The 25,432-nt window shown below is 46.8% G+C and overlaps 1 protein-coding gene across 2 annotated transcripts in view; it reads left to right on the forward strand.

Moving 5' to 3' along the window:
- Positions 1-24,710, forward strand: part of BRF1 (BRF1 RNA polymerase III transcription initiation factor subunit) — a 329,398-nt gene extending 304,688 nt beyond the window's left edge. The window contains exons 16-18 of one of the 2 annotated variants that reach the window (XM_030214801.1): positions 4,376-4,427; positions 12,085-12,253; positions 24,412-24,710. In XM_030214801.1, coding sequence (XP_030070661.1) covers positions 4,376-4,427; positions 12,085-12,253; positions 24,412-24,449 — 259 coding nt within the window. In that variant the 3' untranslated portion in view covers positions 24,450-24,710. The remainder of the gene's footprint in view (positions 1-4,375; positions 4,428-12,084; positions 12,254-24,411) is intronic. The other variant, XM_030214803.1, reaches the window with a different exon arrangement.
- Positions 24,711-25,432: the final 722 nt, after the last annotated feature.

The raw sequence follows: 25,432 nt of genomic DNA on the forward strand, positions 1-25,432 counted from the left end.
TTTACCAGTTCCTCAGTTCAAGATGTTTACTAACCAAAGAAAGACTTTAAGAACTATGAGAATGGTGGAAAAGAGCATTGTATGCCTCTCACAATGTTGTGTTTTCAGGCTACACTTGGAGGACCTAGCAGCAGGCTTTTGCTTGGGGGCATCTACCATAAATTCTTAGCTGCTTGGTCCCATACTTTAAGCGTTTCCTTTGCTATACAAGCCCTAGTTTTGTGCTGGTTTGATGAATTGAGATTAATCAATATGTGAGAGGGCTACGCGTGCTAAAAGTAGGATAAAAAGCTTTGGACGTCCTTTTGTGTAGCTGCTTATTTGAGTAATAATGCCTAGCCTCACTCATCCCAGAAAACAGCTGTTCCCCCCCCCCCCCCCCCCCTGTATTGGCATTCTACAGTATTTTAGCTCTCCCTGTTTTAAAAGAAACAGCAGAAGGAGCCAGTATGTGTGGTCACAACAGCCAGTAATTTATTGTTCCATATGCTTTGTGAAACAGCAGCTGCTCTTTTGGGGTTATTGGGGCATTAAAGAAATCCATGACTGTAAGCCTATATACTGTTTTATCCAGTGATAATTGAAGTTTCTTAAGAGATGGGGGCCTTGCTGAAAGATGACAGGTAATAAAGGAGGGTTTTGCTTCAGATCTTCAAATATTCTGTTTTGGCAACATTAAAGCAAATGCAAAAAAAACACAATCTTAATAGATTGCTTGGTTAGTCTGTGTCTCCCAGTTTTCCAAAAGTGCACCCAGATGAAATGAAATGTTACCCAAAAGATCATTTCTGCTTTGTCCTTGAAAACCCTGCTTTAACATTGTTCTAGTATGCATTTTCAGGACTCCAGCTTGGTGTTGAGGTGCTAATTACATTTTAATTTAGATATCGTGAACAGCCTTCCTATATAGTTTGTGACAGAACTTGGCTATATTGAAAAGCTTACAGAGCACTGGCTAAGGAATTTCTGCTCTATTATTCAATACTAGTAAAAAAGGCCTGTTTCTGAAAGAAATGAAACGGGCGCTAGCAAGGTTTTCCTTGGCATGTGTATGTTTGTGAGAGTTACTGTGTGAGAGAGAGAGTGTGTGTGTGAGATTGAGTGTGTGTGCCAGGGGCGCCCCCCTCCCTCCCAGTTCCAGGGTTCCCCCTCCCTCCCTCCGAGTTCCAAGGTCGTCCCCTCCCTCCCTCCCAGTTCCAGGGTCATCTCCTCCTTTCCTCTGAGTTTCAGGGTCATCCCCTCCCTCCGAGTTTCAGGGTCCCCCCTCCGTCCCTCCGAGTTTCAGGCTCCCTCCCTCCCAGTTCCAGGGTCCCCCCTCCCTCCCTCCCAGTTCCAGTCCCCCTCCCTACGAACTTTAAAAGTCATCTTGACTTACTTTGGGGTTACAGCGGCTGCCAGCAGCGGTAAAAGACGTGCAGGCTTGGCCCATTTCTCTCAGCTGTGGTCCCACCCTCATTTCCTGTTTCCGCAAGGGCGGGACCACAGCTGAGAGAGAGAAAAGGGCCGAGGCTGCTCGCGTTTTTCCTCACCTGGCGGCTGCCATAACCCTGACTTGGTAAGTGAAGATGAGTTTTAAACATCGGAGGGAGGGGGCCTGGAACTCAGAGGGAACTATGCTGCGTTCCCTTCCCTCTCAGGGTTCAGCCTTCGACGTCATAACGTTATGACATGAGGGCAGGACAGTGAGACAGATGGTTACAGGCAGCACGAACCGCACGGACCCTACGAACCCTTCAGTGCCACGGGAGTCAGCTTCAGAACGTTGGAGGTGGAAATTATTATATAGGATTGTAACAAATGCTGTCTGTTTTGCAGCTGTAGTTGAAATACCTTGACCGATGTACTTTGCTTTTGTTTGAACGTTTTAATTACATTTTAAACCCTTTATGATGATTTTCTCAGTTGGTGTTCAAGCATATATATAATGCCTCCTATTAGATATAATTTCACTCTGCTCTGGCAATAAAGATATGATTGTGCTTTATTATTTTCGTCATTCCTTACAAACACATGATTTTACAAATTACTACTCTTATGACCTAATTCTGTCCACTCAATTGAATAAAATCCTTTCCCCTTCTTATCTTTCACAAGTAGCAGCTTGTCATGGCTCCTCAGTGCTTATTGCATTGTACTGAAGAGGTGCTGAACCCTTGGGTTCTTACATCCTCAGTATGTGCCAGGCAGTGCTCATTATCATGCAGGGACACCAGTGCCCTGTGCTTGATAAACAAAACAAGTGCCTGCTGGTTCAGATTCCTCCAGAGACTTGTTTAACTTGATTCTAATTGGGAAATAAGGAACGCTTCCAGGTAATATACAGGGTGTGGTGTTCTCACCTGGCATGATGTGTTGCTCATGTTTTACATGAAATCGTGCTATCAAAAAAACTTTAGACAACTCAATAAATACAGATCAAAATAATAAAGATTTTTTTTTTTTTTCCCATTAGTAGCAGAGTTCTGCTAACTATTTAGTTCTAGGGATTCCTTGAGAACTGTGATAGAGTTTTGTGGAACAATGTGAAAATTATCTAGGGATGATATAAATGAACATTCAGAACCATATAAGTTATTCTTTCATATGTCACAATGATTCATCTTTAATTCCTAAAGACATATGTGTTTGAAGTGTTTTGAAACCTATTTCTACTTGTCTTCCACCATAATGAATTTAAACAAATTAGGATCAACCTAGATTGATGTTTAGTAGAACTGAATGTAGGAATCATGATGATGAAGTAAAGGATGACTATAGGGTAAAGAGTTGAAGATAGCACATTTTTGAAAACAGAGGACATAAAAGTAGTGGTGTATCTTTTTATTCCAAAAGGAGTTTAAATATGTAGCACATATGGATGCATTAAAAAGGTTACTTTATGTAAGAAATACAAGGCTAGAGGCAAGCAGAATGCCTTTTGGTATTAAGAAGAATGTAGATGGTGCTGATATTTAAAAATAAGACAGTTTCATATGTATTTCAGTTTTGGTTCTAATGTTTGTTCTGCTAGACTTGGTAATAGTTTTATTTATCAGTAACAATTGAAAACGCTTTTATGATATACTGATATTGTTTTTGTTTCATTTGTACCCCGCACTTTCCCACTCATGGCAGGCTCAATGCGGCTTACATGGGGCAATGGAGGGTTAAGTGACTTGCCCAGAGTCACAAGGAGCTCCCTGTGCCGGGAATCGAACTCAGTTCCTCAGGACCAAAGTCCACCACCCTAACCACTAGGCCACTCCTCCATATCATGTCACTGTTTATATATCAGTTTGGTGCTATAGTTGCAAAGAATATAGGAGAGTTCTGAATGGAAATGAGCTCATAGGAATGCTGGGAAATGTAGTCACTAAGGGGTCTGAACTGACTTTGCTTTCCCATGCCTACTGGGGTACAAAATTGGATTCATGGGTAAACCACCTTGTAATTTAATCACTCTGTCCTCAAATACATATCTAACATGTAAGTTCTATTTCATTGGTAGAATGTGTCTGGCGATTTGGTGAGATTTCTTTCACTTGAGGCTAAATTGGCTGATGGGACTGAAAATAACTCAGATTTTCACTCTCAGGTGTACATTTTATAGCTGGGTGTAAAGCAGGTTGATCATAATTGATTATTGTACCAGTATGAAACCCAAAGAGGCAGGCCAGAACTGAGGGAAAAAGAATAGAAGAACAAAGCTGAGATGAAGATCAACATTTGTAAACTGTAATCTAACTCATACCCACAATTGTATATTGTCCCTTGATAGTCTGCTTTATGTCCTAGTCATTCATGTACAATCTTTGGAGAATACTCTTTTATTTCTTATGTCCCTGCCCCCTTACAATCTAAGGGCAAGATTTAGTGATGTACGTAATGTTTTAATGTGTGTTGTTGATCACAAGCCAACAAAAAGAAAGTCTAAATCTCCCGCAAGATAAAATGAAAACCACAAAACGAGCGGAAGATAAACCAAAACAGACCAGAGAAGGACCATAGGGAGTAAGAGCACCAGAAAAGTTTATTAGGACCCTACACGGGGGCCTATTTATTAAATAATTATATTAATGCAGGCTAGTAAATCTGGTCCTAAGTTTGTACCTGAGGCTATGGAGGTCATGACTTGCCCAAGTTCAAAAGGAGTTTTAGCAGGATTCAAACACTGGGTTTCTTGGTTCTCTGCTTGCTGCTCTAACCACTAATATTTTCTGATTTCATGTACTAGCATTTCACAGTCAACTAACTATAAAATGCTAAGGACAGAAATTCTGCTTTATTGGCGAGAATGATTTGTTGTCAAATCAAAATATGCTGACTTAAATGAATGAGTTAACATTTCTAAACTTTGTGATGTTAAACTACTCTTTTGTTCTGTCGTATTCTGCAGGTTAAGGCCCCTGGTTTCTACACAGCCAGCTAAAAAGATTGCAGTGGACCAGGTATTTGAGCAGTTTCCCTTTTTCTGTCCCTGTCTGTGCACTTATTTCCCTTTGTCTTACATTTAAAATGAGCAGTTTGCCATGGTTTGTCTTTAGAAAGAGCAACGTTTGTTTTGCCTTTAGTGTTGTTTCATTTTTCTTTGTTTTAAATGCAGTGTTATTATTACCATCATAGCTTTGCATTGTATTGATAGCTCCGGGTACTGGATTCTCTATTACTCTGTTCTGAGGAGGAAGAGTAATGCTCTTCCCCTTGCACTGATGGATGATGATGGGTTAGTTGCTTCTGTGTTAAGTAGATAGAGCACTATAAAAATGAATGAATAGGCAGAAAAAAAAACCAATAAGATTGACGGGGTATTGTGCCTATTTTCCTTTGGAGTTGGAAGACCAAGTATCTTGCTATTCCTGAAGTGGATCCTTGCAAAGACCGCCTCCTTATTAAAACTGTTGCAGTCTATGAGTAAACTGATGAGCTTAATGGGAAGAAATCCTTTTCTGGGTGAGACCTAACAAAGCTACAGAAACTAATTACATGATAGGGCTTAGGTGAGGAAGTGTTGTGAAACTGAAGAATTATTTTTAGAGAGGATCAGTCAGACGTTCATATTTCCTTTGTAAGGGCTTTAAGCAGTTTACAACCTAGTTCTCAATTAAATGTTATGGTTGTCGTCAGTCCTCCCTGAATGTACAGAAATAAATGTCAGTAAACAAGCTGTAAGCAACACCCTTTTATTGGATTTATTCAGAGTTTAGCAGGTCAGTAATTATAAAGTATCGTACAACTTCTGACGCATTCAGGCAAACTCAGGTAGTCCTTTGTAACTGCACTGTCGCTTCATTGACTTGTTGAAGAGAGAAAACCTCTGAAAAGCTAAACATAAATGTATTAAATCACCTATATCTTCTTTGCTGACCGTTATCTAAACCTTTTCTTAAAATACTGCCTTTGTACAATGAAAACGTCAAGGTACTGTGACATGACTGAATATAGTGCTCTGACCTGTCCTCTTATTCTTCCTTAATTTCCTAGCATTGGGTTTTGAAAATTGCATCTCTATCAGATCTGTACAAATTCTATTACCCCCTGTTTACTAAGCCACGCTAGCAGCTGCTGTGTGCTAATGCCGACACAGCCCATTCACTTTGAATGGGCTGTCTCTGCATTGCCACACGGCAGCCACTAGTGCGGCTTAGTAAATGGTGTGTGTGTGTGGGGGGGGGGGGGGTTAGTTTGATATAAAAAGGAAATTGATCAGTTTTTTGGAACTTGTTTGTAAAGAAAGTGGCATTGAATGGATGTTGGTGATAACATATAATTAAGCATAAGTAAGCTTTTTGTTCTGTTGCCCAAATAATTTTGAATATTTTATCAGCTAGCCATGACTTACAGCACAAAAGTGGGCACTCTGATTCTCAGCAACTACCAACAGACCAGGATTTGCAGACATCCCTTACGAATATTTACAAGGTTTTCATATATTGGAAGGGATTCATGCAGTCTATCCCATTCACATTCTTTTCCAAAGCTGTGCTAACAATTCCTGAGTGGTAAATGAGAGGAAGCCCATCCAGTTCCAAAATCTAGCCTGTTGGTAGCCCTCGGACTAAACTGAAAATGTAGTCTATATAACAAATAATTACATAGAAGCTTTCATACACATGAAGAATATATGTTCTCCGAGGACAAGCAGGCTGCATGTTCTCACTGATGGGTGACGTCCACGGAACCCCCTCCAATCGGAATCTTCACTAGCAAAGACGTTTGCTAGCCCTTGCGCACCCATGCGCACCGCGCATGTGCGACCGTCTTCCCGCCCGAACCTGCTCATGTTCGTCAGTCTTCTTTTGTCCACGCTTGGGACGGTCGTGTTTTGCTGCTGTTTTGTGCCGCCGTTTCGTGCCCCTCAGAAGACCTTGCATGTCTTTCGCGGTTTTTCTACTTTTTCTCTGTGTTTGTTAAAAAAAAAAAAGGTTTCCCCTTTTTTTCCCGTATTTCTAGTTTTTTCCCAGCGTAAGTATCCTTTCGCTTTCGGGAGCGGCCACCCGTACGGGTTTTCCCCCCTTTTTTTTCGGTGCCTATTGTCATCATTGCAAATTTTGATTTCGCCGGCGTGATTTTTCCACCCATGTTATCGAAGCCTTCCAGCGGCTTCAAGAAGTGCACCCAGTGCGCCCGGATAATCTCGCTCACTGATAGGCACGCTTCGTATCTTCAGTGTCTGGGGGCTGGGCACCGCCCGCAGGCCTGTAATCTTTGTGCTCTTTTGCAGAAGAGGACTCGGGTAGCGAGATTAGCCCAGTGGAACGTTCTGTTCTCCGGCGCTTCGACGGCAACAGCATCTCGGGATTCGTCGAGTGCATCGGCGTTGGCAGCACCGAAGTCTTCGTGGAGTGCATCGGCGTCGACGGCATCGAGGCGTATTCCTCCTGCATCGACGGTACCGAGACTTCGGAAAAGTGCGTCGGCGTCGGTGGTACCGGGACACCCGCTGCTGCTGATGTCGTCGGACGGTGGTGCTTCATCTGGAGTGCAGGTGAGGGCTGTCCATTCCCCTGCTGGTGGCGTTGAGCCTTCGGGTAGGTCTCCTCCTGCCCTGAGGGCTCCTGCAGTACAGCCCCCCCGGGATCGACCTTATTCGGTCCCGGCCCCGAGGAAGCGACGTCTGGATTCAACGTCATCCTCATCGGTACCGGGGAGCTCTGGTGATATGCTTCGCTCGAAGAAGCCGAAGAAGCATCGTCACCGGTCACCTTCCCAACTTGGTACCGGGAGCTCTGTGTCACCGAGGGAGTCGGCACCCAGCAGGCATCGGCACCGGGAGGACCGCTCACCCTCCATCCAGGAGGTGTCGGTGCGCTCTACCCCGGACAGCCCGGTTCCGCCTCCGCGCCCGGAACAGATTTTGACCTCGACGCTTGCACCGGCTTCTCAGTCTTTCTCCACAGCCGCTCTGCACGAGAGTCTCAGGGCCATTCTTCCAGGCATCCTGGAAGAGCTGTTACGCCCTTCTCCGGTACCGGGGGTGCTTGCGCCACCGGTGTCGTCGAGTGAGGCGACGGCTGGCCCTTTGCCCAGGGTGAGGTCCCCGGAGTCCACCTCTTGACGCTCCCGCCGTGGCCGTGTTTCCACGGAGTCGGAACGGGCGCGGCTTCAGACGCAGATTCGTGAACTTGTGTCTGATACCGATGATGAGGCCTCGTGGGAGGCGGAGGAGGACATCAGATATTTCTCTGATGAGGAGTCTGATGGCCTTCCTTCTGACCCCACTCCCTCCCCTGAAAGGCAGCTTTCTCCTCCCGAGAGTCTGTCTTTCTCGGCCTTTGTCCGGGAGATGTCTACGGCCAACCCCTTCCCGGTGGTCGTGGAGGATGAGCCAAGGGCTGAGATGTTTGAGCTCTTGGACTATCCTTCTCCACCTAAGGAAGCGTCCACAGTACCCATGCATCATGTCCTAAAAAAGACATTGCTGGCGAACTGGACCAAGCCACTAACTAATCCCCACATTCCCAAGAAGATCGAATCCTAGTATCGGATCCATGGGGACCTAGAGCTGATGCGCACTCAGTTGCCTCACGACTCTGGTGTGGTGGATCTGGCTCTGAAGAAGGCTAAGAGTTCTAGGGAGCATGCTTTGGCGCCCCCGGGCAAAGACCCCAGAACCTTAGACTCCTTTGGGAGGAAGGCCTATCATTCTTCCATGCTCTTGGCCAAGATTCAATCATACCAGCTCTATACGAGCATCCATATGCGGAACAATGTGCGGCAGCTGGTGGACTTGGTGGACAAGCTCCCTTCTGAGCAAGCCAAGCCGTTTCAGGAGGTGGTCAGGCAGCTAAAGGCATGTAGGAAATTCCTGGCCAGAGGGGTATTTGATACCTTTGATGTTGCGTCCAGGGCCGCTGCTCAAGGTGTGGTGATGCGCAGACTCTCATGGCTGCGTGCCTGCGACCTGGAGAATAGGATCCAGCAGCGGATTGCGGACTCCCCTTGCCGAGCGGATAACATTTTTGGAGAAAAGGTCGAACAGGTGGTAGAACAGCTCCACCAGCGGGATAACGCTTTCGACAAATTCTCCCGCCGGCAGCCTTCAGCATCTACCTCATCAGGTAGACGTTTTTATGGGGGAAGGAGGGCTGTTCCCTACTCTTCTGGTAAGCGTAGGTACAATCCTCCTCCTCGACAGCCTGTAGCCCAGGCTAAGCCCCAGCGCGCTCGCTCTCGTCAGCAGCGTGCGCCTCAGCAAGGCCCCACAGCTCCCCAGCAAAAGCAGGGGGCAAGCTTTTGACTGGCTCCAGCAGAGCATAGCCGAGATCAAAATGTCCTTGCCGGACGACCTGCCGGTCGGGGGGAGGTTGAAAGTTTTTCACCAAAGGTGGCCTCTTATAACCTCCGACCATTGGGTTCTTCAAATAGTCCGGCAAGGATACGCCCTCAATTTGGCCTCTATGCCTCCAAATTGCCCCACCGGGATCTCGCCCCCTGTGTTAGGAAGCCGTCAGCATGTGGCTCTGGGCTCGCCGTCACGGCATGTTTCTCCAAGCCACATATCTGGCAGGCGTAAACAACAGTCTGGCCGACAGGTTGAGCAGGATTATGCAACCTCACGAGTGGTCGCTCAACTCCAGAGTAGTGCGCCGGATCTTCCAAGTGTGGGGCACCCCCTTGGTAGATCTCTTCACATCTCAAGCCAACCACAAGGTCCCTCAGTTCTGTTCCAGACTTCAGGCCCACGGCCGTCTGGCATCGGATGCCTTCCTCCTGGATTGGGGGGAAGGCCTGCTGTATGCTTATCCTCCCATACCTCTGGTGGGGAAGACTTTGCTGAAACTCAAGCAGGACCGAGGCACCATGATTCTGATTGCTCATTTTTGGCCGCGTCAGATCTGGTTCCCTCTTCTTCTGGAGTTGTCCTCCGAAGAACCATGGAGATTGGAGTGTTTTCCGACCCTCATCACCCAGAACGAAGGGGCGCTTCTGCATCCCAACCTCCAGTCTCTGGCTCTCACGGCCTGGATGTTGAGAGCGTAGACTTTGCCTCTTTGGGTCTGTCGGAGGGTGTCTCCCGTGTCTTGCTTGCTTCCAGGAAAGATTCCACTAAGAGGAGTTACTTCTTTTTATGGAGGAGGTTTGCCGTCTGGTGTGACAGCAAGGCCTTAGATCCTCGCTCTTGTCCTACTCAGACCCTGCTTGACTACCTTCTGCACTTGTCTGAGTCTGGTCTCAAGACCAACTCTGTAAGGGTTCACCTTGGCGCAATCAGTGCATACCATTACCGTGTGGAAGGTAAGCCGATCTCGGGACAGCCTTTAGTTGTTCGCTTTATGAGAGGTTTGCTTTTGTCAAAGCCCCCCATCAAACCTCCTACAGTGTCATGGGATCTCAATGTCGTTCTCACCCAGCTGATGAAACCTCCTTTTGAGCCACTGAATTCATGCCATCTGAAATACTTGACCTGGAAGGTCATTTTCTTGGTGGCAGTAACTTCAGCTCGTAGAGTCAGTGAGCTTCAGGCCCTGGTAGCCCATGCTCCTTACACCAAATTTCATCATAATAGAGTAGTCCTCCGCACTCACCCTACGTTCTTGCCGAAGGTGGTGTCGGAGTTCCATCTGAACCAGTCAATTGTCTTGCCAACATTCTTTCCCCGTCCGCATTCCTGCCCTGCTGAATGTCAGCTGCACACATTGGACTGCAAAAGAGCATTGGCCTTCTATCTGGAGCGGACACAGCCCAACAGACAGTCCGCCCAAATGTTTGTTTCTTTTGATCCCAACAGGAGGGGAGTGGCTGTGGGGAAAAACCTTATCAAATTGGCTAACAGACTGCATTTCCTTCACTTATGCCCAGGCTGGGCTGGCTCTTGAGGGTCATGACACGGTTCACAATGTTAGAGCCATGGCAGCGTCAGTGGCCCACTTGAAGTCAGCCACTATTGAAGAGATTTGCAAGGCTGCGACGTGGGCATCTGTCCACACATTCACATCTCATTACTGCCTGCAGCAGGATACCCGACGCGACAGTCGGTTCAGGCAGTCGGTGTTTAAGAATCTGTTTGGGGTTTAGAATCCAACTCCACCCCCCTAGGCCCATTTTTTGTTCTGTTCCAGGCTACACTCTCAGTTAGGTCAATCTCAGTTATGTCCTCGCCGTTGCGAGGCCCAATTGACCATGTTTGTTGTTTTGAGTGAGCCTGGGGGCTAGGGATACCCCATCAGTGAGAACAAGCAGCCTGCTTGTCCTCGGAGAAAGCGAATGCTACATACCTGTAGAAGGTATTCTCCGAGGACAGCAGGCTGATTGTTCTCACAAACCCGCCCGCCTCCCCTTTGGAGTTGTGTCTTCCCTTGTCTTTGTCTTGCTACATACGGGACTGACGAACACTAGCCGGTTCGGGCGGGAAGACGGTCACGCATGCGCAGTGCGCATGGGCGCGCATGGGCTAGCAAACGTCTTTGCTAGTGAAGATTCCGATTGGAGGGGGTTCCGTGGACATCACCCATCAGTGAGAACAATCAGCCTGCTGTCCTCAGAGAATACCTTCTACAGGTATGTAGCATTCGCTTTGTACGCCACACTGAGCGTGCCCATGGGCGGGAATATTGTGGGATATAAATGTTATAAATAAAATAAATCAGAATATTCCTATTTTAACAAGAAAATAATGGTTCCATAAATACACAGTTACCATAGGTTCATTTGTGCAATTAGGACATAATGTCTTGATTATAGCACTAATTAGCATTACTGTCACACTCTTGATACTACTGCCAAATAAATGCAATATAATCACTCAAAATTAGTGCTGCTGCCTTTCAAAGAATATCGTCTTTATTCACTTGTCAGAAGACTGCATTAAAATGTCATTTAAGAGAATTTTGTTTTGGCAAGGTTTTGAACCATTTGTGGATCAGAATATTTACCTAGCATCTTTATTACAGAAGGTTTTACTGCAGTTCTTGAAAAAGCACTGGGAGTGCTGTGATGCACTGTAAAACTTGCCCTTGGATTTTCCTGTTTTACTGATGTCAGTCTTTTCATTCACTCTACCTGCTGGAACTTGCACACAGAGCAGAGTTAGGCCAAGGGATAGGTGAGCTGGGGACCCGCCAAGGGTGCAGCACACTTAAGGGAGCAAGAATAGACTTTTTTCTCTGTTATGAATTAGAGCTGTACTGAATAGCATATTTTACAATTCAGCCAAATACGAATAATGAAAAATAATATTTAGCCAAATATGAATACTGAAGATAAATAATGGGCATTGAGCTTGAACATAACAAATAATAAAAGAAGCAATACGAAATCAGAGATTGTGTTTATTTCAAGAGGGTTTAGCACAGTAGAGCCACGGCTTATTTATATTCGAATTGAAATCATTATTCAGCCAAATACGAATAATGTATTCAGGGCACTATTTGGGGCTGAATTGAATACCAATATTCGTTACATCCCTATTAGGAATAAACTACTGTATTGAGAGAAAAAAAATGTATACTATGCATTTTTACTGAAGTAATTTCCAAATGTTGCATAAGGTGCAGAAATACCTCTCCAGCCTCTGAAACAAGGTACCCTTAGTGTGGCATGTCACCTGTTCTGGGACTAGCAGGGAAAAGAAGAAAGGAATTACCCACTTTCATCTTTCACTCTCAGCAGGTTATCTTTCCAAATCAGCATTTGTCTGTACCAGAACCTGCCAAGCCATCGACAGTGCTGATTGAGAGTGGACCAGTAACTTATAATCATGATGATGATGTGGAGGAGGAGGAAGATGATGAGGAAGACCACTGTGTGAGTGCACTTCAGATGATGGGAGGAAATGGTAAGTCTGAGGTTTCAGAACAAGGAATGTGGAGAACAAAAAATTAGTACTGACAATAGGGAAGAAAATATGAATTAGAAAAGCTCTATGGTAAGTCTTGTTACCTTTATATTTGTTGCTCTGAGTACAGTTGTTTTCAGTCTGATTTTAACCTTTTGCTCGTTTATTTAGTTTTTTTTTTTTTAAGATGCTTTTATTATCAACTAAGCAGACACAGAGCAAACACAGTAGAAAACTCATAGCAGAGAACAAACCGCACAATAACAATAATAACCAACACTCCAAACAAAAATAATAGTTTCACACAGTCCCGTTCAGTTCATTTTCCCATTTTCCCTCTACACATCTCTCATTCACTTCTTCACCACCCCACCCTCCCCCCTCTCCTCGCCATAGGCAGTTAGTGTTCCAACTGTTTGGGGAGGCTAAAGGGGTTAGGGGGTGGTACCAGCGGTGGGGCTTACATCCATAATTGTCTGACAATACACCTAGCCCTGCCCTTGTTGACAAGATGTGTTTTAAAATTCTAGAAAAACTTGTACAGGAAAACTAATTCAAATAAGCACAATGCTATCATAGGAAACCTATCTAGTCTAGCCCATTATATGGGCTGAAGCCAGTAGGCAGAGCTTGCCACCATTTTCACTCACCCAAAACAATAGCAAAATATTATTAGAAATGAGGGACTGCCTATGCGTGGTCCATGTGTAAAAAGTCAAAAATCGTTCCAGTTGGATAGGATGTGCCTTAAAAGATGGAGGACAAAATATATATATATTTTTTGTATTTATTTGAAAGTTTGACAGACCTCATCAACCTGCCAACCAGAAACACCATAAAATCAGCACGAGGAGGAGTGGCCTAGTGGTTAGGGTGGTGGACTCTGGTCCTGGGGAACTGAGGAGCTAAGTTCGATTCCCACTTCAGGCACAGCTCCTTGTGACTCTGGGCAAGTCACTTAACCCTCCATTGCCCCAGGTACAAATAAGTACCTGCATATGTAAGCCGCATTGAGCCTGCCATGAGTGGGAAAGCGCGGGGTACAAATGTAACTAAAATAAAATAAATAAACTTCCACTACCCAAGCATCAAAGGACTCAAATACAAATCCACTTATGCATCTAGCTTTTCCTACTTAAGTGCACAACTATGGAATGCACTACCAAAAGTAGTAAAAACTACGTTCGATCACCTAAATTTCCGGAAACTACTGAAGACACCTGTTCAGAAAAGCATACCCCACCGACCCAACATAAATAACCTGGATACCTGCGACACAACGTAACCAAAGACCGTAATGGACATACACTAACTCTTCTCTCCCTCTCTAGTTCCTCCAATTGTATTTACCATACATTCAACCCATTCTACCACAATTTCACCTTGTATTGTTCAAACCTGTATTTGTTCATACCGAAATCGGCTAACGCCATTTATAGTACTATGTAAGCCACATTGAGCCTGCAAAAAGGTAGGAAAATGTGGGATACAAATGTAACAAATAATAATAATATCATGAAATAAAAATTTAATATCACTAAAACAGCTTTAAAAATATTGTAGCTGGTAGAGACAGCAGTTATAAACTCTATTTTGTGCTCATTTTTCTATACTGTTCTATACAATAGATGATGGCCAAATTCAGTGAGGATATCCTTTTTCCTGATGCGTTCATCTTAGCAGCTGTTGTAATGTGCCTTAGCAAGGTGTTATAAGATGGACTATATTAAAATTAAATGGAAGTAAAATTAAACTCAGCTTTCATTAGGGCAAATGAAATCACATCTTCACAGGTCTTTTCTCAATCTAACCTTCTTGGGCTCCCCCACCTCCTGTGGCCACCCCCATTTTTTAAGGTATTGTGATTTGCCAATAGTTACTTGGCCCCCTGAGGAAGCTTAAATTTTATAGCGAAACGGAGAGCCCCGTTGGGCAAGATTAAAAGCTAAGTAATAATATTATTAATACTACTGTTAGAAGAATAAAATATCACGATTTAGTATTTCACATATATTTTATGATATATCAGTGGAGCTTTTGGAGACCAATGATTACAACGGAGTCCAAGGAATGCTGGCGTTTGAGCACATTGAGCACAGTATCGCCACGCAGAGACTACTACTACTACTTAACATTTCTAGAGCGCTACTAGGGTTACACAGAGCTGTACAGACTACTGAGGTCTTTTTCTCCACTTTGAATTGAAATTAAGAAAAAAGAAAAAAAGAATTGATTCCACACTACACGTTTATTAAGTTAGTGTATTTAAGTAAGTTCAGCTCATTATTGACGATATAGTTTAGATTTTTGCTGAAGTTGTGTCTAGTAGTTTTTGTATCTACAAGTTCTCAATACTACATGAATCACAATCAGGATTTCGCCCCCTCCATAGTACCGAAACTGTGCTAGTCACTCTCCTGGCCAAATTCAAGCAGGAAATAGCTACAGGTAAAAGCATGCTCAGTGCCGTAGCGAGGGCGGCTGACACTCGGGGTGGTTTGCCACTGCGCACCCCCCCCCCCCCCCCCCCCCGGATCGCATTCTTACCAAAGAGGGTGGGCAGGAGGGCCGCTCCGCCCCGAGTGCACGTCGCTGGGAGCTACGTCGGCTCCGCTGGTTCCCTGCACTCTCTGCCCCGGAACAGGAAGTAACCTGTTCTGGGGCGGAGAAAGCAGTAAACCAGCGAAGTCGACACCCCCCCAGCAGCGTGCACCTGGGGCGGACCGCCCCACCGCTCCCCCCTTCCTACGCCACTGAGCATACTTCTCCTCCAATTCGACATGTCGAGCACATTCAACATGGTAAACCACAATATACTACTAAAACTCCTAGACTACATCGGGATTGGTGGAAATATACTCAGCTGGATCAAGGGTTTTCTAACCACCAGAACATACCAAGTGAAATCAAATTCAAACATATCACCACGGTGGAAAGCAGACTGCGGAGTACCTCAGGGATCACCACTATCACCAATACTTTTCAACATAATGATGATCCCGCTGGCTAAGTCCTTATCCAATCAAGGTCTCAACCCATTCATTTACGCAGACGATGTCACAATATACATTCCCTTCAGACATGATCTGACAGAAATCACCAATGAACTCAAGCTCGGTCTGAACACTATGGACTCATGGGCAAATTCATTTCAATTGAAACTGAACACTGACAAAACACACTGCCTCATCCTCTCATTTCAACACAATATGTACAAACCCACAACCATAAACACCCCAGACCACACCCTCCCTATCTCAGATAGCCTGAAAATACTCGGCATTACAATCGACCGCAACCTCCATAACAAAGTGAACTCCATAACAAAGAAAATGTTCCACTCAATATGGAAACTTAAACGCGTAAAACCTTTCTTCCCAAGGGAAATATTCCGTAACCTAATACAATCAATGGTACTGAGTCATGCAGACTATTGCAACGGAATCTATGTGGAATGTGAAGAACAACTCACAAAGAAACTCCAGACCGCTCAAAACACAGCAGCCAGGCTGATATTTGGTAAAACATGATTCGAAAGTGCCAAACCCCTCCGAGAAAAACTGCATTGGCTCCCAATCAAAAAACGTATTACCTTCAAAATCTGCACCCTGGTCCACAAAATTATCTACGGCGAAGTCCCAGGCTACATAACAGACCTCATAGATCTACCAACCTGAAACACAACCAGATCATTACGAACATACCTAAACCTCCACTACCCAAACTGCAAAGGACTCAAATACAAAGCAACCTACGCATCCATCTTCTCCTATATAAGCATACAACTATGGAACTCACTACCAAAAGCTGTGAAAACAACCTACGACCATTTAAACTTCAGGAAATCACTAAAAACCAACCTGTTCAAAAAGGCATACCCTACTGACCCAACATAAATGCCTACACTCTGCAACACAGCAATGGACACTATATAACCTCTTCTCTCTTCGATCCCCATTGTGCTTCTGTACTGGACTGGGCAAACGCCTTTACGGTACTATGTAAGCCACATTGAGCCTGCAAATAGGTGGGAAAATGTGGGATACAAATGTAACAAATAAATAACATGTATGTGCTAATTGCCATCGTGCCCCTAGGAATAACATTGGTGCGACAACAGTTAGCATATGCCAAGGTTTAGTAAATATGGCTCTAAATGTAACTTCTTCTGAGGTGTCCTTAATACCTAGGATGCTAATGATTGATGCATCCTGTTCAAGCTTCTTCTACTAACCTATAAATGTACTCACTCTGCTGCTCCCCAGTATCTCTCCACACTCGTCCTTCCCTACACCCCTTCCTGTGCACTCCACTCCATGGATAAATCCTTCTTATCTGTTCCCTTCTCCACTACTGCCATCTCCAGACTTCGCGCCTTCTGTCTCGCTGCACCCTACGCCTGGAATAAACTTCCTGTGCCCCTACATCTTGCCCCATCCTTGGCCACCTTTAAATCAAGACTGAAAGCCCACCTCTTTAACATTGCTTTTGACTCGTAACCACTTGTAACCACTCGCCTCCACCTACCCTCCTCTTCTCCTTCCTGTACACATTAATTTATTTGATTTGCTTACTTTATTTCTTGTCTATTAGATTGTAAGCTCTTTGAGCAGGGACTGTCTTTCTTCTATGTTTGTGCAGCGCTGTATACGCCTTGTAGCGCTATAGAAATGCTAAATAGTAGTAGTAGTAGTGATGCACTCATCTATTAGTATTCTGTGTGCTTGTTTAGCATATGTTGTCATGTTAGCCTCTAACACACAGTGCATTAGCTTAATTAATGCACTTTTTGACCAGTGAAGGACCTTTGTACATAATGCACATTAGTTTTAATAATTCCCTCTAGTCATTATTTAGGAAAAGTGACATAAAGCATATGTATTTTTCTTTTTTCCTTGTTTCCTCACCATTTACTTTTTACTTCCCCCCTACCCTTTTCCCTCAGTAACCCAGCTATTGATGCACAAGTCCTTGGCCAAGGACCACTGTATTGTGTGCTGGCTGGGCCTCCTCTCAACCCATTATCTCCAGCCCCTGTTGAACCAAAGAGAAGTAATGTGGTCACCTATGGAAGCATCTTCTGTATCTGTATAAAATAAAATCACTTTTCTCTGGTCAAGTTTGCTGCATTTAACTAATGATTAACTCAAAGACCATTATATTATTGGGCTTATTCTTGTTTTAGCTAATTATCTAAAATGCTTGTGTAGCATTTTTTAAATATTTTGGTTCAGTGTTTAGAAAACGTAATTTAATACCTATTCTTTTAAGTGATACTTCAAAATAGTCAATGCAAAAGCCTCAGGCTCCATTTTTTAACATTGAGTTTCAGAATATAAAAACCACTATCATACCAAATACTGCAGTATATCATACACAGTCATATAACACAGAATTAACATACATCGTCATAGAACAATGCAGTGTGTTTGCCAAAGCTTCATACTGCTAACAATTTAGCAGAACAATCACAGCCTTTTTGGTATGTTACATTCTCCGAGGACAAGCAGGCTGCTTGTTCTCACTGATGGGTGACGTCCACGGCAGCCCCTCCAATCGGAATCTTCACTAGCAAAGTCCTTTGCTAGCCCTCGCGCGCCCGCGCGCACCGCGCATGCGCGGCCGTCTTCCCGCCCGAAACCGGCTCGAGCCGGCCAGTCTTCTTTTGTCCGCACTCGGTACGGTCGTATTTTTCGCCGTGTCGAGCCCCGGAGAGTCTACCTCGCGCGTCCATATTGTTGAACGTGTTTTTTCTTCGGAAAAGCTTTTCTTGTACTCGGGAAGTGCTCCGGAACCCCTCCACCGGGTTTCGTTTCAATCCTCCCCGTATTTCCAGCTTTTGGCCCCGATAAGTTTTCTTTCGTCGTCGGGGTAGGCCTCTTTCGGCCTCGGTCGAGATTTTCTCCCTCTAAAGTTTTTGGTGCTCTTTTTCCGTCATTTCGGACTTTGATTTCGCCGGCGTGATTTTTCCGCCCATGACATCGAAGCCTTCCAGCGGCTTCAAGAAGTGCACCCAGTGCGCCCGGGTTATCTCGCTCACTGATCGACACTCGTCGTGTCTTCAGTGTCTGGGGGCCGAGCACCGCCCTCAGAACTGTAGTCTGTGTTCCCTGCTTCAAAGGCGGACTCAGGTAGCGAGACTAGCCCAGTGGAACGTTTTGTTCTCGGGCTCTTCGTCGGCATCGGCACCGGGATCTTCGAGTGCATCGACGTCGTCAGCGTCCAGACCATCTTCCTCGGCCGCCCTTGCATCGAGTGCATCGAGGCATCGGGCCTCTGCATCGGCGCCGAGACATCGGATAGCTGCATCGACGTCGGTGGTACCGGGACCTCGTCTGCTGATGTCGTCGGACGGTGGTGCATCGTCAGGAGTGCAGGTGAGGGCTGTCCATTCCCCTGCTGGTGGCGGTGAGCCTTCGGGTGGGTCTCCTCCCACCCTGAGGGCTCCTGCGGTACAGCCCCCCCGAGACCGACCTTCTTCGGCCTCGGCCCCGAGGAAGCGACGGCTGGATTCTACGTCCTCCTCGTCGGTGCCGGGGAGCTCCGGTGACATGCTTCGGAAGAAGTCGAAGAAGCATCGACACCGGTCTCCTCCCCGCGTCGGCACCGAGAGCTCTGGGTCGCCGAGGGATTCGGCACCCAGCAGGCATCGGCACCGAGAGGACCGCTCACCCTCTGTCCAAGAGGTGTCGATGCGCTCCACTCTGGACAGCCCGGAACAGCCTCCTCGCCCGGAACAGGTCCTGACGTCGACGCCTGCATCGACCTCACAGCCTTTCTCTGCAGCCGCTCTAAACGAGAGCCTCCGGGCCGTTCTCCCAGAGATTCTGGGAGAGCTGTTGCGCCCTACCCCTCCGGTACCGGCGGTGCTTGCGCCTCCGGTACCGTCGAGCGTGGCGCCGGCTGGCCCATCGCCCAGGTTGAGGTCCCCGACGTCGGTACCGCGTGCGGTGCCGGCAGCGGCCACCTCCCAGGAAGGCTCCCCGACTACGTCGGCGGAGGGAGCTTCGCCGATGCGGGCGAGGGAGTCTACCTCTCGACGCCCCCATCGTGGACGTGGCTCCACTGAGTCGAGCAGGGCGAGGTTGCAGACACAGGTTCGTGAACTTGTGTCTGACACCGAGGGTGAGGCCTCGTGGGAGGAAGAGGAAGATCCTAGATATTTCTCTGACGAGGAGTCTGAGGGTCTTCCTTCTGATCCCACTCCCTCTCCTGAAAGACAGCTTTCTCCTCCCGAGAGTCTGTCTTTCGCTTCCTTTGTCCGGGAGATGTCTACGGCCATCCCCTTCCCGGTGGTTGTGGAGGACGAGCCCAGGGCTGAAATGTTTGAGCTCCTGGACTATCCTTCTCCACCTTAGGAAGCGTCCACCGTTCCTTTGCACCATGTCCTTAAAAAGACATTGCTTGCGAACTGGACGAAACCCTTAACTAATCCCCACATTCCCAAGAAGATCGAGTCCCAGTACCGGATCCATGGGGACCCAGAGCTGATGCGCACTCAGTTGCCTCACGACTCTGGAGTTGTGGATTTGGCCCTAAAGAAGGCTAAGAGTTCTAGGGAACATGCTTCGGCGCCCCCGGGCAAGGACGCTAGAACCTTAGACTCCTTTGGGAGGAAGGCCTACCATTCCTCGATGCTCGTGTCCAAGATCCAGTCTTACCAGCTCTACACGAGCATACACATGCGGAACAATGTGCGGCAGTTGGCGGGCTTGGTTGATGCTCTTCCTCCTGAGCAAGCCAAGCCTTTTCAGGAGGTGGTCAGGCAGCTGAAGGCGTGCAGAAAATTCCTGGCCAGAGGAGTTTATGACACTTTTGATGTTGCGTCCAGGGCCGCTGCTCAAGGTGTGGTGATGCGCAGGCTCTCATGGCTGCGTGCCGCCGACCTGGAGAATAGAATCCAGCAGCGGATTGCGGACTCGCCTTGCCGTGCGGACAACATTTTTGGCGAAAAAGTCGAACAGGTGGTAGAGTCTCTCCACCAGCGGGACACCGCATTCGACAAATTCGCCCGCCGGCAGCCTTCAGCTTCTACCTCTACAGGTAGACGATTTTTCGGGGGAAGGAAGACTGTTCCCTACTCTTCTGGCAAGCGTAGGTACAATCCTCCTTCCCGACAGCCTGCGGCCCAGGCTAAGCCCCAGCGCGCTCGCTCTCGTCAGCAGCGTGCGACTCAGCAAGGCCCCGCGGCTCCCCAGCAAAAGCAAGGGGCGAGCTTTTGACTGGCTCCAGCAGAGCATAGCCGACATCCAAGTGTCCGTGCCGGGCGACCTGCCAGTCGGAGGGAGGTTGAAAGCTTTTCACCGAAGGTGGCCTCTCATAACCTCCGATCAGTGGGTTCTGCAAATAGTCCGGCAGGGGTACACCCTCAATTTGACCTCAAAACCTCCAAATTGTCCACCGGGAGCTCAGTCTTACAGCTTCCAGCACAAGAGGGTACTTGCAGAGGAACTCTCCGCCCTTCTCAGCACCAATGCGGTCGAGCCCGTGCCATCCGGGCAAGAAGGGCTGGGATTCTATTCCAGGTACTTCCTTGTGGAAAAGAAAACAGGGGGGATGCGTCCCATCCTAGACCTAAGGGCCCTGAACAAATATCTCGTAAAAGAAAAGTTCAGGATGCTTTCCCTGGGCACCCTTCTCCCCATGATTCAGCAAAACGATTGGCTATGCTCTCTGGACTTGAAGGATGCCTACACTCACATCCCGATACTGCCAGCTCACAGACAGTATCTGCGATTTCAGCTGGGCACACGCCACTTCCAGTACTGTGTGCTACCCTTTGGGCTCGCCTCTGCGCCCAGGGTGTTCACAAAGTGCCTAGCTGTGGTAGCAGCGGCACTTCGCAGGCTGGGGGTGCACGTGTTCCCATATCTCGACGATTGGCTGGTGAAGAACACATCCGAGGCAGGAGCCCTGCAGTCCATGCAGATGACTATTCGCTTACTGGAGCTACTGGGGTTTGTGATAAATTATCCAAAGTCCCATCTTCTCCCCATGCAGAGACTCGAATTCATAGGAGCTCTGCTGGATTCTCGGACGGCTCGCGCCTATCTCCCAGAGACGAGAGCCAACAACTTGTTGTCCCTCGTCTCACGGGTGCGAGCGTCCCAGCAGATCACAGCTCGGCAGATGTTGAGATTGCTGGGCCACATGGCCTCCACAGTTCATGTGACTCCCATGGCCCGCCTTCACATGAGATCTGCTCAATGGACCCTAGCCTCCCAGTGGTATCAGGCCGCTGGGGGTCTAGAGGACGTGATCCACCTGTCCACGAGTTTTCTCAAATCCCTGTATTGGTGGACGATTTGCTCCAATTTGACTCTGGGACGTCCCTTCCAAATTCCTCAGCCACAAAAAGTGCTGACCACGGATGCGTCCCTCCTGGGATGGGGAGCCCATGTCGATGGGCTTCACACCCAAGGAAGCTGGTCCCTCCAGGAACGCGATCTGCAGATCAATCTTCTGGAGTTACGAGCGATCTGGAATGCTCTGAAGGCTTTCAGAGATCGGCTGTCCCACCAAATTATCCAAATTCAGACAGACAACCAGGTTGCCATGTACTATGTCAACAAGCAGGGGGGCACCGGATCTCGCCCCCTGTGTCAGGAAGCCGTCAGCATGTGGCTCTGGGCTCGCCGGCATGGCATGGTGCTCCAAGCCACATATCTGGCAGGCGTAAACAACAGTCTGGCCGACAGGTTGAGCAGGATTATGCAACCTCACGAGTGGTCGCTCAATTCCCGTGTGGTACGACAGATCTTCCAGGCGTGGGGCACCCCCCTGGTGGATCTCTTCGCATCTCGAGTGAACCACAAAGTCCCTCAGTTCTGTTCCAGGCTTCAGGCCCACGGCAGACTGGTATCGGATGCCTTCCTCCTGGATTGGGGGGAGGGCCTGCTGTATGCTTATCCTCCCATTCCTCTGGTGGGGAAGACTTTGTTGAAACTCAAGCAAGACCGAGGCACCATGATTCTGATTGCTCCCTTTTGGCCGCGTCAGATCTGGTTCCCTCTTCTTCTGGAATTATCCTCCGAAGAACCGTGGAGATTGGAGTGTTTTCCGACCCTCATCACGCAGGACGAAGGGGCTCTTCTGCATCCCAACCTCCAGTCTCTGGCTCTCACGGCCTGGATGTTGAGGGCGTAGACTTTGCCTCTTTGGGTCTGTCAAGAGGGTGTCTCCCGCATCTTGCTTGCTTCCAGGAAAGACTCCACTAAGAGAAGTTACTTCTTTCATTGGAGGAGGTTTGCCGTCTGGTGTGACAGCAAGGCCCTAGATCCTCGCTCTTGTCCTACACAGACCCTGCTTGAATACCTTCTGCACTTGTCTGAGTCTGGTCTTAAGACCAACTCCGTAAGGGTTCACCTTAGTGCAATCAGTGCATACCATTACCAAGTGGAAGGTAAGCCGATCTCAGGACAGCCTTTAGTTGTTCGCTTCATGAGAGGTTTGCTTTTGTCAAAGCCCCCTGTCAAGCCTCCTACAGTGTCATGGGATCTCAATGTCGTTCTCACCCAGCTGATGAAACCTCCTTTTGAGCCACTGAATTCCTGCCATTCGAAGTACTTGACCTGGAAGGTCATTTTCTTGGTGGCAGTTACTTCGGCTCGTAGAGTCAGTGAGCTTCAGGCCCTGGTAGCCCAGGCCCCTTACACTAAATTCCATCACAACAGAGTAGTCCTCCGCACTCACCCTAAGTTCCTGCCAAAGGTCGTGTCGGAGTTCCATCTGAACCAGTCAATTGTCTTGCCAACATTCTTTCCCCGTCCTCATTCCTGCCCTGCTGAACGTCAGCTGCACACATTGGACTGCAAGAGAGCATTGGCCTTCTACCTGGAGCGGACACAGCCCCACAGACAGTCCGCCCAATTGTTTGTTTCTTTTGATCCCAATAGGAGGGGAGTGGCTGTAGGGAAACGCACCATATCCAATTGGCTAGCAGATTGCATTTCCTTCACTTACGCCCAGGCGGGGCTGGCTCTTGAGGGTCATGTCACGGCTCATAATGTTAGAGCCATGGCTGCGTCGGTAGCCCACTTGAAGTCAGCCTCTATTGAAGAAATTTGCAAAGCTGCGACGTGGTCATCTGTCCACACATTCACATCTCATTACTGCCTGCAGCAGGATACCCGACGCGACAGTCGGTTCGGGCAGTCAGTTCTTCAGAACCTGTTTGGGCTTTAGGATCCAACTCCACCCCCCGAGGGCCCTGTTTGTTCTGTTCCAGGCTACACTCTCAGTTAGTTGGTAAATTTTTTTAGGTCAATCTCAGTTATGTCCTCGCCGTTGCGAGGCCCAATTGACCATGGTTGTTGTTTTGAGTGAGCCTGGGGGCTAGGGATACCCATCAGTGAGAACAAGCAGCCTGCTTGTCCTCGGAGAAAGCGAATGCTACATACCTGTAGAAGGTATTCTCCGAGGACAGCAGGCTGATTGTTCTCACAAACCCGCCCGCCTCCCCTTTGGAGTTGTGTCTTCCCTTAAGAGTTTGTCTTGCTACATACTGGACTGGCCGGCTCGAGCCGGTTTCGGGCGGGAAGACTGCCGCGCATGCGCGGTGCGCGCGGGCGCGCGAGGGCTAGCAAAGGACTTTGCTAGTGAAGATTCCGATTGGAGGGGCTGCCGTGGACGTCACCCATCAGTGAGAACAATCAGCCTGCTGTCCTCGGAGAATACCTTCTACAGGTATGTAGCATTCGCTGTACTGTAGGTAAGTGTATACACTGTCCTGAAGATGGCTTCACAAAAGAAACTTCTTGCATGTTTTCCTGGTATATCAGAAGTGCAGCCTTCCATCTCGAAAGTGTGACTTAACCCCTTCCTTGTCCCATTTAAATAGTAGAGTATTGCCTGAATTTTAGGACATTTTTCCTAGGAAGGAGACTGATACCAGCCAAGAGCATAGGACTTAAAATATTACCCAACAATAGAGATGAGGTAATGTAGCACAGTAGATGACAGCAGATAAAGAGCAAAATGACCCATATTTATGTAAAATGATGTACCTCTTCAGAATATCTAGGGGTCCTAATAGTGCTGTATTCCGCATAGGCTGCTTCTAGTCAGCTGTTATAATGCTGCTTTGTGTAGTGACACTTTTACATCTTTTGTTTAGACCGTTATTTGTATTTTGACTTTTTTTTTCCTATATATTTCAGATTATGGCTGCGATCTGGAAGAAGACTATGGCTACTAGTTTTTTTTTTTTCTTTTCTTGTAAAGGACCTTGTAATATAAAATCTTGTTTTCAGATATACAGAATTTGATCTTGTAAATTTGTGAATAGTGAAAGCTGTTCTGTGATCAGCAAACTGACTTGAAGAATACTGACTTCTGCAAGGAGAGTTTTGGTTTTCTGTTCATTTTGGTCATTTTATATTGACCTGTATAACCCAGAATAAAGGGTTGGCTTTGTAGTACTTATTGTTTTTTTTTTTTTTTAATCATGGTTTTGTAATAGAAGTATAAGTAATATTTCTTGGGAAAGGCTCATCAAAGAAGCTCTGTGTATGATAGCTTTGTATCTTGTGTTTGGTTCTACTGTAGGCATATTAGTGGAGAGAAAGAAATTACAAATAAAAAAAAAATACATAACATGTTTCCCATACACTAGAATGCACCAGAAATATGTTATACAGTTATAAGCTAACAGCTATGTATATTTATTCTCTTTAATATGTGTGGATGTACACTTTTGTAATTAAAATATTGCTATCCTGTCAAATAAAACAATTCCTTCATACGAAACTGTATAGCAGTACTGTACTTTTTACATGAGTATTAGAATTGTATATCTCTTAATGGAGAGATAGGTTGGATCACAGATCAGGGATGCTCAACCTAGTCCTCAGGATACAGCTAGCCAGTTAGGCTTTCAGGATATCTACATGTATGAGACAGATTTGCATATTATGGAGATTGTGCGTGTAGTTTATCTCATACCTATTCATTGTGGATATCTTAAAAACCAGTCTGGCTTGGGTTCCCTGAGAACTGAGTTGAGAAACCCTGAATTAGAGGATTGTGTTGTTACTGTGGGGCCCTTGCGGTAATTTCAATTTTGGCGTTCATCTGAAAAATATCTTTTATTTCACTCATCAAGTGGCATTTGACGCATGTAGGCCATTACCACCCAGATTCTTTACCGCTAGGTCAATGGCTGGTGGTAAGGTCTCAGAC

This window comes from Microcaecilia unicolor, chromosome 9, assembly GCF_901765095.1.
Source record: "Microcaecilia unicolor chromosome 9, aMicUni1.1, whole genome shotgun sequence".
Classification (NCBI taxonomy): Eukaryota; Metazoa; Chordata; class Amphibia; order Gymnophiona; family Siphonopidae; genus Microcaecilia; species Microcaecilia unicolor.